The following is a 15687-nucleotide window of genomic DNA, read 5'->3' on the forward strand; positions in this document are numbered from 1 at the left end:
TCAAGTTGAGTCCAAATGCAATTTAAATAAAATAACTCTGTTTAAAGGTATATAAGTGTTATTAACATTGGAAATGTCCCCGCTTTGGGACGAATAACGGATTATTTCATCTTATATTTACATGATTCAAATTGAAGTGCGTTTCTGTTTATCACTATGAAACATGTCCAAAGTATTTAAGTGGAATTGTTTCAGAATACAAATAGCTCCTTTAGCATCTAAGAGTACAAATGGTAGTAAGCATATGATTAATCTGTGTTAGGATTATGAGGGGTTCTTGAAAAATTGTCTCCCCTGTATCACTTGTTCCCAAAAGAATGTTCCCAGAGCTGTTTTCTTAAGCATCTGATGTAAAGAATATTAATATGTAGAGGTGACGGTTAAGTGTTATCCATCTATCTAGAAGCAATGCCATGTTTTAGTCTAATACATTGAATAAAAATGCTATATCACGTCAGACAGACATTTGCGGAAGTTGCAACATTATTGAAGAGGATGAGACAGAAGCAGAGTTTTTTTAAAAAACACACACAGTTATAGCCTCAAAGCAGAAGTCCACTAAAGACCATCTGAGCGGACCAGACAGACTCCTAACAACCCTCATACAGAACTGCAGCTGGATTTCAAACATTTGTCCAGGATGAACAGAACACCACAGGACGAAATTGGTACTTTAAAATATTCTAATATTTATGTGTCTGCATGTATATTTCTCTGTGCCGTTGTCTACATTTGTTTTCTTGCAGTGTATGATGATTCTGATGCTTGATAACACCCTAGTACCAAAGGGTTTTAAAATGCCCAAATTCATTTCAAATTCCATCTTTTGCATTATGATTTTTCCACTCTGCTCAACACATCAGGGATGATGAGATTTATAGTATTTTTTCTCTGATTACACTAAGGGAGAAGCTGTGGATTTATCAATGACTTATTCAGGAAAAATAGAGTAGTTTAAAAAGTAGGATTTTAAGTTTATCTAATGGCTCTTCAACAGAAAGATATTTGATAGTGATAAAAAGTCACTGTTGAACAGCTGTTGGTGAAAGGGGAACAGCAGCAGCGTGAGAAGATGTTGCAGACGACCAGTGTGGGTTAAAACCTTTAAGATGGTTTCCTATCACAACTAATCAGCATTAGCTGTTAACCAAACAACTCTACCACAACGTCAAAGCAGAACTAACAACCAAACACTTTTCTGTGAAATACAGAATTGGTACATTAGACGCTTTTACACTTCCCTTACATTCCTCAAAGGACTTCTGGTGAACTATGTTTTTGTCAGAATGACCAGAATGTTGAAATTGATTATAGAATTCATCTTTTGTATCATGGTTCCTCCAGTGTGCTCAACATATTGGGAGTGAAACTGCATACAAACATATAAACATTTGTGTTTCATCTGTTTATCTTTCAGAGGAAATCGAAGAAGAAGCTGACTATGTTAATGAGCCTGTATGCACTGTGGAGAAAGTGGCAGCCCCTCCAGGTGCATTATGAACACAATACATTTCACTCATTACAGTTTTTCTCATTCGCTTTGGCTCAATTCTTGAATGAGAATTGATTTTTCAAAACAGTAAGTTCAAATCTCTGAACAATAAATTGCACAGTTTTTAGCACGTGTGAAAAAGAATAAGCACAATAACCACTTGCACATGTCTTGTTGATCAAAACTGATGAGTTGATTCTCAGTGAAATTGTCATCCTCTTCTAAACTTCTGAACATTATTTCATCATTTGAGCCATCACATGCAAAATGGTCCTTTAAATTATCAAAATCTGGCAGACATACATGTATATGCCATAAATATCTATGACATGATTATGTACTGTGATGAGTTACAATTTATTGTTTTTTGCTCTACTTGCTTTTGTCATGGACGTCATTTTGTGGCAAATTTTCTGTTCACTGTATGTGTGTAAAAGTTGCACTTACAGTTTGGAGAATGTTAAGACTGTTTCAAAAAATGAGCCAAAGCGATTGAGAAAAACTGTAAATATTGTTAAGCATGACATTTATTTAACTATCTTTATTTTTTTGTCAAAAAATGTGAATGTTTAAACGCTCAGCTCCTTTTGTTTTGTTATTGAAATGTATTCAAAGCACCTGTGACTGTGTTAAATCAGCCTCATTAATTCAACTGAGTTCTTCTTTTTCTCTCAGACCAGAGGTTTCGCTTCTTCACTCAGTCTTTTCCCCTGATAGCAGTGTGTTGGCTGATACTGTTAGTCATCATGGGCCTTCGTATCCACTGTGAGTACCACTGGGTTTTTTTCTTATCTTTTGCTTTTAGCTTTAGCTTTTACTACAGTTTTTCTTGGTGTAGTTCTTCCTCCTGTTCACACTGGCAGATAGATAGATAGATAGATAGATAGATAGATAGATAGATAGATAGATAGATAGCAATGTTAATGTATTAATGTTCCTATTACTGTTATTGTGTACTGTCCAAATATACGGACAAATTGTGTTTTGATGCTTTGGCAACATTGTTCTTGAAACCCCCGTGCCAATAAAGCCCCGTTGAATTGAATTTTTATAAATTATTATTAATCTATTATATATATTATAATTTTTCAAAAGAGAATCAAAGCTCAAAACCTTCCTCTGTCTGTCACTGTAGTTACCTCTGTCATTTCTGAAAACAACGCCAAGCTGACGGCAGAAAACCAGCAGCTGAACCAGTTAAAAGAAAACCAAACAGCTCTACTGGAGGCCAATCGCAACCTGACAAACAACAACAACAAACTCAGCTCAGACAATGAAAACTTGAGGAGGGACCACAAAAATCTGACCGTCCAGTTTGACAACCTGACAAAAGGCTATACTGTCTTAGAAAGCAAGACCACAAGCCTGACTGCAGAAAACCAGAAGCTGAACACAAGAAACCAGGAGCTGGAGACACAGAAGAACAACTTAACAGAACAAATACGAGACATGGAGACTAACTGGAATGAGCTGAACGTCAGTCGAGCTCAGTGGAGCATTGATGCCTACTGCCCCAAAACAAATAATGGTATGTTCAGATCCCATTAATTAAATCCAAAAATAACCAATAATAATATCACAATGCAGTAATGTTGTTTATTGGTTGGTCTCTGATGTTTCAGTGAGAGAGTGTGCAGCTTGTCAGCATGGCTGGAAATACACCAACCCCAGCTGCTATGCGGTTAATAACCCTGGTCCTTCTAATCGGAGAACCTGGGAAGAAGCTCGAGAAGACTGCAGAGGAAACAATGCAGATTTTGCTGTTATACATAATCAAGATGAGAAGGTAATGAGAAAACTGTGGGTATTTGTATGAACCAATTATGAAATAAAAATGTATTTCCTGTAGGTCTGAACACACTGTGAGTCTGTAGGCCACCGTGTGTTGATTCATGTATGATGTTTAAATATCTAATAGCTGTCTCTCTGTTGTCAGAACGTAATCAGCCGTTACAGCTGGGGAAGTAAAGGAACCGCTGGATACTGGATTGGCCTGAGAGTTGAAGCTGGGAAATGGAAGTGGATCGATGGAAGTTATCTGACTGAAAAGTAAGAGACACATTCCTAAACACTTTGAATCATAGTATCTATCAGCCTTGATCTAAACATCATCTTCTTCTCTCAGCTACTGGGCACAACCTCCACCTACTCCTCCTCCCTTCGGCCACTGCGCAATTTCTTTCGAGAAGGAAGGATGGAAATCAGTGCGATGTGATGTCAGACAACAATGGATCTGCAAAAAGAATGCTTTATCTCTTTAAACACACTGCAGTCATACTTGAGAGGTTACTGGATACTCTGTAAAGGTTAATTACATGTAAGATAATATCAATATAAACTGTGTTTTTCAAAGATAACAAAAACCCGAGGGATTTTATTTTTATAAAGAAAAAGGTAAAACTAGTAACTAGATAAAACTGTTTGTTTGTGTCTGAAAAAAAAATTAAATGTATAATAATAATAATAATAATAATACCTTTATTTATATAACAGTTTTCAAAAACAAGTTAAAAAGTGCTTTACAAATACATAACAAATATTGATATAAGTATAAATGCAGTTAGATATTGGATTGTATGGTGTGTCTACTAACACAATGACGGACTTGAAGGGGCACTGACCTGTTATTTATTAATAACTTTGAATGTGTTTTTCTTCTACCTTGTTAGAGATGCAGTGTTTATAATTTCTATATCAGCAGATTGAAAAAAGGGACCAACAAGACTGCTGAGTTTCTTATTTCTTATGTGGCATTTTATATAGTTGCTACTGATTGGCCAGCAGGGGGCGCTGCACCACTTGTTCTTCACAAAATATTCCAGATTCTGTTTCCATGTAGTATTCTGATGTATAAAATGCTTACTTGTACAGCTGATGGTTAAGTGTTATGTATCTATCTAGAAGCAAGTTCATGTTTTAGTCACCAGTTAATAAATGTGCTTCCACATATTGTTTTTATTGTCTTTTTTTTGCTTGCTTTCTAAGCTTTAATAAAATCAGGAAGAACATGTTTAATCAAGATGAGACAGAAGGAGATCTGGCCTCATTAATCAGTCACACTGTCAACATCTGCACCAGCAGAGCTCCGGAGAGGGACAATTTGTTAGGGAACTATCATATTGTGTATTTCACAAATACAAATGTCATGTTTTTGTGATGGGGCTTCAGTGTTTTTTGGTGGTGTCACATTAAATCTGTTTAGACCTAATTCTGTTCCTGGGTATCAAAACAGCTCAGTGGTTACACTGTCATCTTACAGACAGAGGGTTCTGGTTTTGATCGAGTCTGGGGCCTTTCTGTGTGGAGTTTACATGTTCCCTCATGTTCACATGTTTCCTCCCACAGTCCAAACACATGCAGGTCAGGGGAATATGTTGGTGTGTATGTTGACCCCGTGTTAGGCTGGAGATCTGTCCAGAATGTTTTTCTGCCTTAAACGCAGTGCATGCTGGGAAAAACTCCTGCCCCACCAGGTCTCTAAACAGACATACAGTCAGCAGGTAAAGGGGATGAGTGATGGATTTAGTATGATGAACAAGGAACTTATTTTTGTGAACAACTATTGATTTGTTCATTAATCCTTATTGCTTAAGAATATGTGTTAATTGGTTGTGTGTTCAAGAGCTCATCAGTTCATCACTGTGTCTGAATGTAGATACTTATTTTCACAATGTTTAGTCAGAAAAACAACACACAGCATAATCATGTTATTAATCATGTTTTTTGTAATAACAAGTTGTGTATTAAAAAGTAGAATTCCATATTCATCAAATTGGTCTTCAAACTCAGCAGAAAAATAACTATTTGATATTTACAGTATATGATAAAATATAATGAAAGTTACTGTCAGTTGATGAAAGGTTGACAGCAGCAGCATGAAAAGATGCTGAAGACACACAGTGTGTTGAAACATTTAAAGGAGAAGACTTCCCATGATAACTACTCAGCATTATCTGCTAAACAAACAACAACACAACTTGAGAGCAGAACTAAAAACTAATTTACTAATGTACACTGTAAACATTTACATTACAGCCTTGTCACAACCTGGCTCTCAGGGCCATGACATATAGAGAGATAGACCGTGATAAAGTTTAAATCAATTAATTTATTTAACAAAAAAAAGTGAATTATGCATTTAAAGGTACTAAACATAAATGTACCATGAAATAATTTACAAACAAGCTATTTGGTATCATAGTGATAGGACAGCACAGGTAGCAATGGTGAGACAGTATATTATTGCTACATTCTATCAAACAGGGGCACGAGAAAGGACATTAGCGATGATATTTTCTTTCCCTTTAATGTGCCTGATCTCTAAGCTATAGCCCCGCAAGAACAGAGTCCAACGCATCAGAAAGGGAACTCAGAAAGGTTAACGGATTATGGTCTGTATAGACGAGCAAAGGACCACCACCAGAACCTACGTACACTTCAAAATGTTGAAGTGCCCAAATAAGGTCCAGCGCTTCCTTCTCTATTGTAGAGTAGGTCAATTGATTGGAATTAAACTTTTTTGAGAAGGAGCAAACTGGTCTGTCAATTCCATCCACCTCCTGTAACAGCACTGCGCCTGCTCCGACCAGACTGGCATCTACAGACTCTGTCACTTTAAAATATCTTAATCTGCTGTTGAGATACTCCATAATAGATTAAAGGGGCTAAATGCCAGTTTTGGAGCATATGTTTTGCCTTCGCACGGCTCTCAACATGGAAACGGCTTCGCCGGCTGCGATGGCTGCAACGGCGGCTTGTGGCTGACAGTGAGAACAACTTTCAGAGCTAAAAGTGTGAGGATGGGTGCTACGCTTCTGCAACGGCGCCGTAGTTCAGAACAGCTTTATCAGCTGTAACCGCCATATGAGCGCCGTATCAGCACCGTATGAGCACCGTAGGAGCACTGTAGGAGCACCGTATGAGCACCGTATGAGCACCGTATGAGCGTAGTGCAGAGCGGCAGCCGCGAGCTAGTAGAAGGTAGCCCACAATTTGGGAGACTCTTGCGAGATTTTTAAGGTTAGGTATTGGCCTCGAATAGTGAAGGTTAGGATCATTCGTCAGACAGCGAGTCTTGCAAGAGTTTTTGCGCGTTTTCGCAATTTGCAGGTTACCTTTACCTAAACTAGCCAGTGGGGCATACTCACATGAAAGAAACTCAGATTAGAAAGAGACACAGAGGAAGAGCGACTTCATTTTCTGCTCAGGTAGACATTACTCCTCTATGTCTTTACATGTTTGCTGCTATATTACTGCTCTGGATATCGTATAGAGAACCTTTAAAACTTTACAAGTATCTCATCTTTTGTGTAACAATATGTTGTATTATTATTTTTCATAATGTATGATGCTTTTGAAGCAGGACAACTCAATGACTACACATTGGCAGCCAGTGCTTTTGAAATGTCAAAGTTCACTTTCTGCTTCATCTCCTGTATTATGATCCTTCCAGTCTGCTCAACATATTGGGAGTGATTCTGCAAATATGGGTTGATTTACTGCAGATATTGAAACATTTGTGTTTGATCTGTACCGTTTCAGAGGAACTTGAGGAAGCCAACAGCAGCCGTATGCATTGTGGGTAAGATGCAAGCCACCTCGGGTATATTATCAACGCAATGTATTATGCAGAAATTAACTTTCTTAAGTTTTAGATATTTTACAGCGATCATCAAATTGTTGAACGAGAATGTGATAATGATGAAGGTTGAAAAGCTTGTTTGTGGTATTTTAAGAAGTTCCTTTTAACACCTCTGTCTGTGATAAAGCACACTGTTGTCAGAGTTCAGCTGATTTTTCTGTCAGATAAGAAGTTTCCCTCCGTCCTCTCTTTCAGTCTCTTCCACCAAAAGCTGTGAGTTGGTTCAGGTGACGTTCGTATCCCCTGTGAGTATACACTCAACAGTCACTCTGTCATCTGGAAGTAAACATGTACAGTATATATCTCTGTTAATAGTCAGCTGCAATGATTCCTGTCAGGCTTCTTCTGTAAAACAAGGAAGGAAGTTAGTTTCAGTTAAAGTTATTATTTTCTCATCAAGTTGTTGCACAGTGACAGCTCACAGCCCAACACCTTCCTGTATGTGTGACTATAGTTCCCTCTGTCATCTCTGTGAACAACACAATGCTAGTGCTCTGTAAACCACAATATACAGATACATTAATTTCCTGTATGGTAATATCAACTGGCTTATTAATATCAAATATGTGTTTGTGCATCCCCTATAGCAGTGATTTTCAAAGTGGGGTCCAGGGACCCCCAGGCATCCGTGGCACTCTGTCAGGGGGTCCGCAAAATACTTTGTTATAAATTATAAATATTGCCTTTTACTCGAAGATAATATTTCCTTAACACAATAACACACTGTATATGTTTCATGTGAGTTCATACTCAGCCAGTCATGTATGCAAATTACTTAGTCAATCAAAAGCAGAAGTTGTTCATTCTAAGGCTGAGTGACAGATTCAACTGAACAGAGGAAACAACCACTTTGAGGGTGCGCTGTGGTTTGACTACAGCAGCACTTCTCAGTCTACAAGTCAGACAGAACTTAACAGAACGGCTGTAGCGATGTCGGAGGAGGAGGTTAACTACGCTTCGGTTGTATTCCAAAATAAAAAACATCCTCCACCTGAAGGTAAGTTTCTTTTCTTTTTTTACATCAAGAATAGAAGTGTTAAAATGTATTATGCTGTTGCTCGGGATAGATACTGTATCTGTGTTTATGTGATCATCCTCATATGCAATGTTGATTTCTTGTACTGGTATTTTCTTCACTATACTGGATAGAAAATACACTAGGTATTTTTACTGACCACAATATTAAATCTAAGTGAAGTTAGAATTTTTAATGTACTGTAAATGAAATGTAACCATGAAACATGAAAAACTGCTCATCATTTACCAAGAGGACAAAAAATAGGTTGATATATTCATAGAAAGAATCAGCTGCATTACATTGTGGAAAGGCTGTTTCATAAACTGTTGGAAGTTTGCGGGTGCAAATTTGATATTGATTGATTATGGTGAAGTGCACACTACAAATATACCAAGGAAACCCATTAAATTCAATGGAAGTAATGATGCGGTGCTCAGTAACAACACAGTATGGTGCACCGCTGTACTTGAGGAGACACAAATGGGTGGGTAACAATAAAGTAATGATTTTGTTATTGGTAAAGTGACGTTTATTCAAAAGTAACTATGCGAGAACTATGCATTAAGTAAAGGACCATTATAAGGATTCACAGATACCCATGAACAATTATATTAGTTCATTAACATAATAACATTTCTCAATTAAGTAATCATTAGCTACTCTATAAAAGTTGTTACTACTGTTGAGTTACTCATGAGCTGCCTGTTAGCCAATGGTTTACAGTTAGTTCCTCATTCGTTCCTCATTTGTTCACCGGTAACTATCGAAATATTGCGTACCTTATTGTAAAGTGTCTTTAAAAGTTCTTGTCATTTGACCTCTACACAGTAATTAACCAACTGTGTCCTTCACCCTTTCAGCTATAAAAGAGGAGGAAATTGTGTACGATGAAGTGAAGGTGCGAGACGAAACACCCGAACAAACTCCTGATACAAAAGGTAAGTTGTAAAACAATTCAGGTGTTACTGCAACTGGAAGCATTTCTAGTACTGCTGCTAGCACTGCTACAACTACTACCACTACATTACCATTATAACCAGTAGGCAATTTGATCATTTTTAACTAAGTTGACAGACCCGGTTAGTTTTGTTCACTTGCAACTAGGGAACCGCCCCATGAACGACACAAGGGGGAAGGAGGAGATTTATAACACAGCCTTACAAATTGGGGGTGGGGAGTTTCAAAGATGTCAGCATCTTCCAGGCAGGCATGGAGAGTTTAGTGAAAAGATGCCATCGAATTTAATTATGAGAAGTGTAGGATTGTTTGAATCATTAGGGAATTTATATTTTGAGTTTGAACTTTTTTTAATGTCTTTCCCAAGACAGAGTGTTGGACGAGTGCAACACACTAGTTCAAGTGCAACTACTGTTACAGCCACTACTACTACAAGTGTACTGCTGTTACCACTAATACTTCTACTATTACTGCTTCTACTGCTACCACTACTTTTTGCACAAAAGCAAAAAGCATTTTTCCCAAAGGATAGTTTCGCAATTTTTCAGCAATAGTCAGATGTTATTGAAACAGGTTTTGCTTGCTGTTATCATTCCTATGAAAATATTCCTAATTTTCTTGTAATGTAAATGGTGGGGGACAAAATCTACAGTTAGTGTTCTGTGTAAAAATGTAATCCAAAGTTTATATGACGCTAATACTTTAGCAGTCTGAGTTAGTCAAATCAAGTGGGCACCTTTCCTTCCCTTTACTTACTTTTTACTTATTCTTTTTACTATAAAATTCCCTCTGTGTTTCACCAGACAGTGTTCACAAGAGTGAATATTGTACTAAAAAGACTAACTTTGAACGATCCTCTCTTGATTTGGTTAACTCAGATTGTTAAAGCCTTATATTTCTATATTTCTATTTGTTGTTTGTCTCAGCAGGATTCTTGCCAGACAAGAAAGCAAACAAAAGACGTCGCCACTATCAGCAGTTGGCTTGTTGTTTGGGGATTCTTTGTGTCATTTTGCTGTTGGGCATCATAGCACTCTGTGTACTGCACTGTGAGTATACTAACAGGCAGTCCATGCATTAACTCACACATCGACATGAGACAAACCTTAAAGAATAATAGTATTAGTTTTCATCTGTCACCATTATTTGTTATCAGTCAGGTATTTGCCACAGTTGGAAGCTCAGACTGTCTATTAGCAGACTATAAGTCTCTACCTCTATTTGTTTGCCAAATCTGTTTCAAACAAAATTTCTGGACACAATATTAGAAATATGCACCTGCTCCTGGGTGTGTCAGCATCAAGCAATAATCCAATCATAACAACATTTGATCGCATGTTTTATTGCTTTATGGTTATTTATCCCAAATTAAGCAAAATGAATGAATCTAAATTTTGTTTATTTTTCCCCAGTTAAATCTAATTTCAGAATAAAGCATTTTATATCGTATAGTCGACTGAATATTATGAATTTGTAGGAGACAGAAGCCAAAATGAGTGGAAATGACAGACAATATGCAGAAAAGCAATTGAAAGATAAGTCAAATGACATTCTCTATTTTTCTTATTGTCAATAAATCCGATGATAAAACCCAAACCGACACTGAATGTATCTACTAACAAGAATTTTGTGTATCAAAGCCTCTTATGTTGTCTTCCTCTGTGCTATAGAGCTCCACTGTTGTCCAAAAAAATATTAAAAACACATCAGTGAACCTCACTGGCATGTTCGTTCATAACAATGAATATTGCATCTGTATCTTTTGAGCAACCCAGTCTCCAGAAAGAAATGTTGGCATTGTACGTCTCTGCAAACCGCGCATATGTTGAATGTGGATGTTTCTGAACCAAAAATATGTTTCATAAATACATAAATACTGTCAAAGTTAACGTGGTAATAACGCCACTATTTTAAGATGAAAAATTTGATTAATTTGCAATTAATCGTGATTAACTATTTGAATCGATTGACAGCCCTAATATATACGTTTCAGATCAGCCTCAAATCACGCTTGCAAAAACGCACAATGCACGTTGTTAACAAAACTACTTGGTCAAGGTGAGAAAAAAGATCATGGTTTGTGTTAAAATAATAACATTACGTTACCAGCGTAAATAAATAACAACCACCCTTAGCAGACTTTCTCATATAACTTTACATAACAAGCATAACAACGTTATGTAACAAGTGTAAAGTCAACGTTAACTTTTGGTTTCACATGACGCGACTAGCCGTCTCCTGGGTGAATGTTCTGTGTTTGTTTGACCCATTCACCAAACCTTCCACCCAACCTTAGTGGACTTTCTCGCTTTTTATACTCGTTATTATGCCACGTAACTTTCAATAACGGTTGCTTGATATACTATGTCAGTTTGTGTCGGACTGAATGCAAAAACGTACACATTCAACATATCCGTGGTTTGCAGAAACATGCAATGTCAACATTTTTTCCTAGCAACTGGGCTGCTTTTGAGTCAATCCCACATACACTGTCCTGTTGCCATAAAAGCTTGCTAGTGCACCAAATTGCTTAAAGAATACCACAACAAATACACTATACTCTTGTACTATTCACTCCTGTTTGAGTAATGTTGACTTAAAACTACAGTGTCCAGGTGTTTTAGGCAATGAGAAATATATACGTCTTCAGTAGGAACCAGAGGGCTTGGGTGTGAGTGCCACAGGGCCCATTGGGGAAGTCAGGAAACATAGTGAGACATACTAAATGTTGGTTTTAGTCTTTTCAGGAGATTTGTTGAAATCTTCCAAGAAGCTGGAAAACCTGAAGTCAGACATACAGGAAATAACTTTCAAAAGTAGCAAATGACAAAAACATAACTGACAAACCAAAATTGCATTATCACTATGATAAAGAAGCTAATTTCCATTTTGCAGTTCCTCCATTAAGTCATGAGAGTGATGTAAGGGAGCTGAACCAGTTAAAAGAAAACCAAACAGCTCTACTGGAGGCCAATCGCAACCTGACAAACAACAACAACAAACTCAGCTCAGACAATGAAAACTTGAGGAGGGACCACAACAATCTGACCGTCCAGTTTGACAACCTGACAAAAGGCTATACTGTCTTAGAAAGCAAGACCACAAGCCTGACTGCAGAAAACCAGAAGCTGAACACAAGTAACCAGGAGCTGGAGACACGAAACGGGGAGCTGGAGACACAGAAGAACAACTTAGCAGAACAAATACGAGACATGGAGACTAACAGGAATGAGCTCAATGTCAGTCGAGCTCAGTGGAGCATTGATGCCTACTGCACCATAGCAAATGGTATGTTCAGATCCCATTAATTAAATCCAAAAATAACCAATAATAATATCACAATGCAGTAATGTTGTTTATTGGTTGGTCTCTGATGTTTCAGGCCGAAAATGTCAAGTTTGTCAGGATGGCTGGAAATACAACGACACCACCAAGCCCAGCTGCTATGCGATTAATGACGCTGAGCTTGCTGATCGGAGAACCTGGGAAGAAGCTCGAGAAGACTGCAGAGGAAAGAATTCAAATTTCGCTGTTATACATGATCAAAAGGAGAAGGTAATTAGAAAACTGTGTGAATTTTTATGACACAATTATGAAATAAAAATGTATTTTCTGTAGGTCTGAACACACTGTGAGTCTGTAGGCCACCGTGTGTTTATTCATGTATGATGTTTAAATATCTAATATCTGTCTCTCTGTTGTCAGAAAGTAATCAATGCTTACAGCTGGGGAAGTAAAGGAACCGCTGGATACTGGATTGGCCTGAGAGTTGAAGATGGGAAATGGAAGTGGATCGATGGAAGTTATCTGACTGAAAGGTACGAGACACGTTCCTTAACACTTTGAATCATAGTATCTATCAGCCTTGATCTAAACATCATCTTCTTCTCTCAGCAACTGGGCACAACCTCCGCCTCCTACTCCTCCTTCTGTCGGTCACTGTGCAATTTCTGTCCAGGGTGTAGGATGGATATCAAGGACATGCGATGACAAACAACAATGGATCTGCAAAAAGAACGCTTTATCTCTTTAAACACACCGCAGTCATACATGAGAGGTTACTGGATACTCTGTAAGGGTTAATTACATGTAAGATAATATCAATATAAACTGTGTTTTTCAAAGATAACAAAAACCCAAGGGATTTTATTTCTATAAAGAAAAAGGTAAAACTAGTAACTGGATAAAACTGTTTGTGTGTGTCTGAAAAAAAGGATTAAATGTATAATAATAATAATAATAATAATCATAACTTTATTTATACACCATTTTTCAAAAACAAGTTAAAAAATGCTTTTTACAAATACATACAAAATATTAATATAAGTATAAATGCAGTTAGATATTGGATTATATAGGTATGGTGTGTTGGGCCTGAAGGGGCACTAACCTGTTGATTATTAATAACTTTGAATGTGTTTTTCTTCTACTTTGTTAGAGATGCAGTGCTTATAATTTCTGTATCAGCAGATTGAAAAAAGGGACCAACAAGACTGCTGAGTTTCTTATTTCTTATGTGGCATTTTATATTGTTGCTACTGATTGGCCAGTAGGGGGCGCTGCACCACTTGTTCATGACAAATATTCCAGATTCTGTTTCCATGTAGTATTCTGATGTATAAAATGCTTACTTGTACAGCTGATGGTTAAGTGTTATCTATCTATCTAGAAGCAAGTTCATGTTTTAGTCACCAGTGAATAAATGTGCTTCCACATATTGTTGTTATTATCTTTTGTTTGCTTGAAATTTATTAGGGAACTATCATATTGTGTATTTCACAAATACAAATGTTATGTTTTTCTGATGGAGCTTCAGTGTTTTTTGGTGGTGTCACATTAAATCTGTTTAGACCTAATTCTGTTCCTGAGTATCAAAACAGCTCAGTGGTTACACTGTCATCTTACAGACAGAGGGTCCTGGTTTTGATCGAGTCTGGGGCATTTCTGTGTGGAGTTTACATGTTCCCTCATTTTCACATGGATTTCCTCCCACAGTCCAAACACATGCAGGTCAGGGGAATATGTTGGTGTGTGTGTTGACCCCGTGTTAGGCTGGAGATCTGTCCAGAATGTTTTTCTGCCTTAAACGCAGTGCATGCTGGGATAAACTCCAGCCCCACCAGGTCTCTAAACAGACATACAGTAAGCAGGTAAAGGGGATGAGTAATGGATTTAGTATGATGAACAATTAACTTGTTTTTTGTGAACAACTATTGATTTGTTTATTAATCCGTATTGCTTAAGAATATGTGATAATTGGTTTTGTGTTCAAGAGCTCATCAGTTCATCACTGTGTCTGAATGTAGATACTTATTTTCACAATGTTTAGTCAGAAAAACAACACACAGCATAATCATGTTATTGATCATGTTGTATGTAATAGCAAGTTGTGTATTAAACAGTAGAATTCCATGTTTGTGAAATGGGTCTTCAATCTCAGCAGAAAAAAATCTATTTGATATTTACTGTATATGATAAAATATAATGAAAGTTACTGTCAAAAGGAGAAGACTTCCCATGATAACTACTCAGCATTATCTGCTAATCAAACAACAATTCTGTCACAACTTCAGAGTAGAACTAAACCTGGCTCTCAGGGCCATGACATATAGAGAGATAGACCGTGATAAAGTTTAAATCAATTGATTTATTTAACAAAAAATAAGTGAATTATGCATTTAAAGGTACTAAACATAAATGTACCATGAAATAAATTACAAAGAAGCTATTTGGTATCATAGTGATGGGACAGCACAGGTAGCAATGGTGAGACAGCATGTTATTGCTACATTCTATCACACAGGGGCACGAGAAAGGACATCAGCGATGATATTTTCTTTCCCTTTAATGTGCCTGATCTCTAAGCTATAGCCCTGCAAGAACAGAGTCCAACGCATCAGAAAGGGAACTCAGAAAGGTTAACAGGTTATGGTCTGTATAGACGAGCAAAGGACCACCACCAGAACCTACGTACACTTCAAAATGTTGAAGTGCCCAAATAAGGGCCAGCGCTTCCTTCTCTATTGTAGGTCAATTGATTGGAATTAAACTTTTCTGAGAAGGAGCAAACTGGTCTGTCAATTCCATCCACCTCCTGTAACAGCACTGCGCCTGCGCCGACCAGACTGGCATCTACAGACTCTGTCACTTTAAAATATCTTAATCTGCTGTTGAGATTCTCCGTAATAGATTAAAGGGGCTAAATGCCAGTTTTGGAGCATATGTTTTGCCTTCGCACGGCTCTCAACATGGAAACGGCTGCGCCGGCTGCGATGGCTGCACCGGCGGCTTGTGGCTGACAGTGAGAACAACTTTCAGAGCTAAAAGTGTGAGAATGGGTGCTACGCTTCTGCAACGGCGCCGTAGTTCAGAACAGCTTTATCAGCTGTAACCGCCATATGAGCGCCGTATGAGCACCGTATGAGCACCGTATGAGCACCGTATGAGCGTAGTGCAGAGCAGCAGCCGCGAGCTAGTAAAAGGTAGCCCACAATTTGAGAGACTCTTGCGAGATTTTTAAGGTTAGGTATTGGCCTCGAATAGTGAAGGTTAGGATCATTCGTCAGACAGCGAGTCTTG

The 15687-nt window shown here is 37.7% G+C and overlaps 2 protein-coding genes across 2 annotated transcripts in view; both read left to right on the forward strand.

Annotated features, from left to right (window-relative positions):
* Positions 1-384: 384 nt before the first annotated feature.
* The window catches only part of LOC119496717 (C-type lectin domain family 12 member B-like), a 44262-nt gene continuing 28959 nt past the window's right edge, over positions 385-15687 (forward strand). Inside the window, exons 1-4 of the mRNA XM_037784226.1 lie at positions 385-668; positions 1418-1489; positions 2168-2257; positions 2628-3020. Of these exons, the coding sequence (XP_037640154.1) occupies positions 641-668; positions 1418-1489; positions 2168-2257; positions 2628-3020 (583 nt within the window). The 5' untranslated portion in view covers positions 385-640. The remainder of the gene's footprint in view (positions 669-1417; positions 1490-2167; positions 2258-2627; positions 3021-15687) is intronic.
* LOC119496723 (low affinity immunoglobulin epsilon Fc receptor-like) lies at positions 7989-13828 on the forward strand. The gene is made up of 7 exons (XM_037784233.1): positions 7989-8130; positions 9012-9089; positions 10035-10157; positions 12004-12396; positions 12491-12663; positions 12814-12926; positions 13003-13828. The coding sequence occupies exons 1-7, from the start codon at positions 8064-8066 to the stop codon at positions 13139-13141; spliced, it is 1086 nt and encodes a 361-aa protein (XP_037640161.1). The 5' UTR covers positions 7989-8063; the 3' UTR covers positions 13142-13828.

This window comes from Sebastes umbrosus, chromosome 11 (assembly GCF_015220745.1).
Source record: "Sebastes umbrosus isolate fSebUmb1 chromosome 11, fSebUmb1.pri, whole genome shotgun sequence".
NCBI lineage: Eukaryota > Metazoa > Chordata > Actinopteri > Perciformes > Sebastidae > Sebastes > Sebastes umbrosus.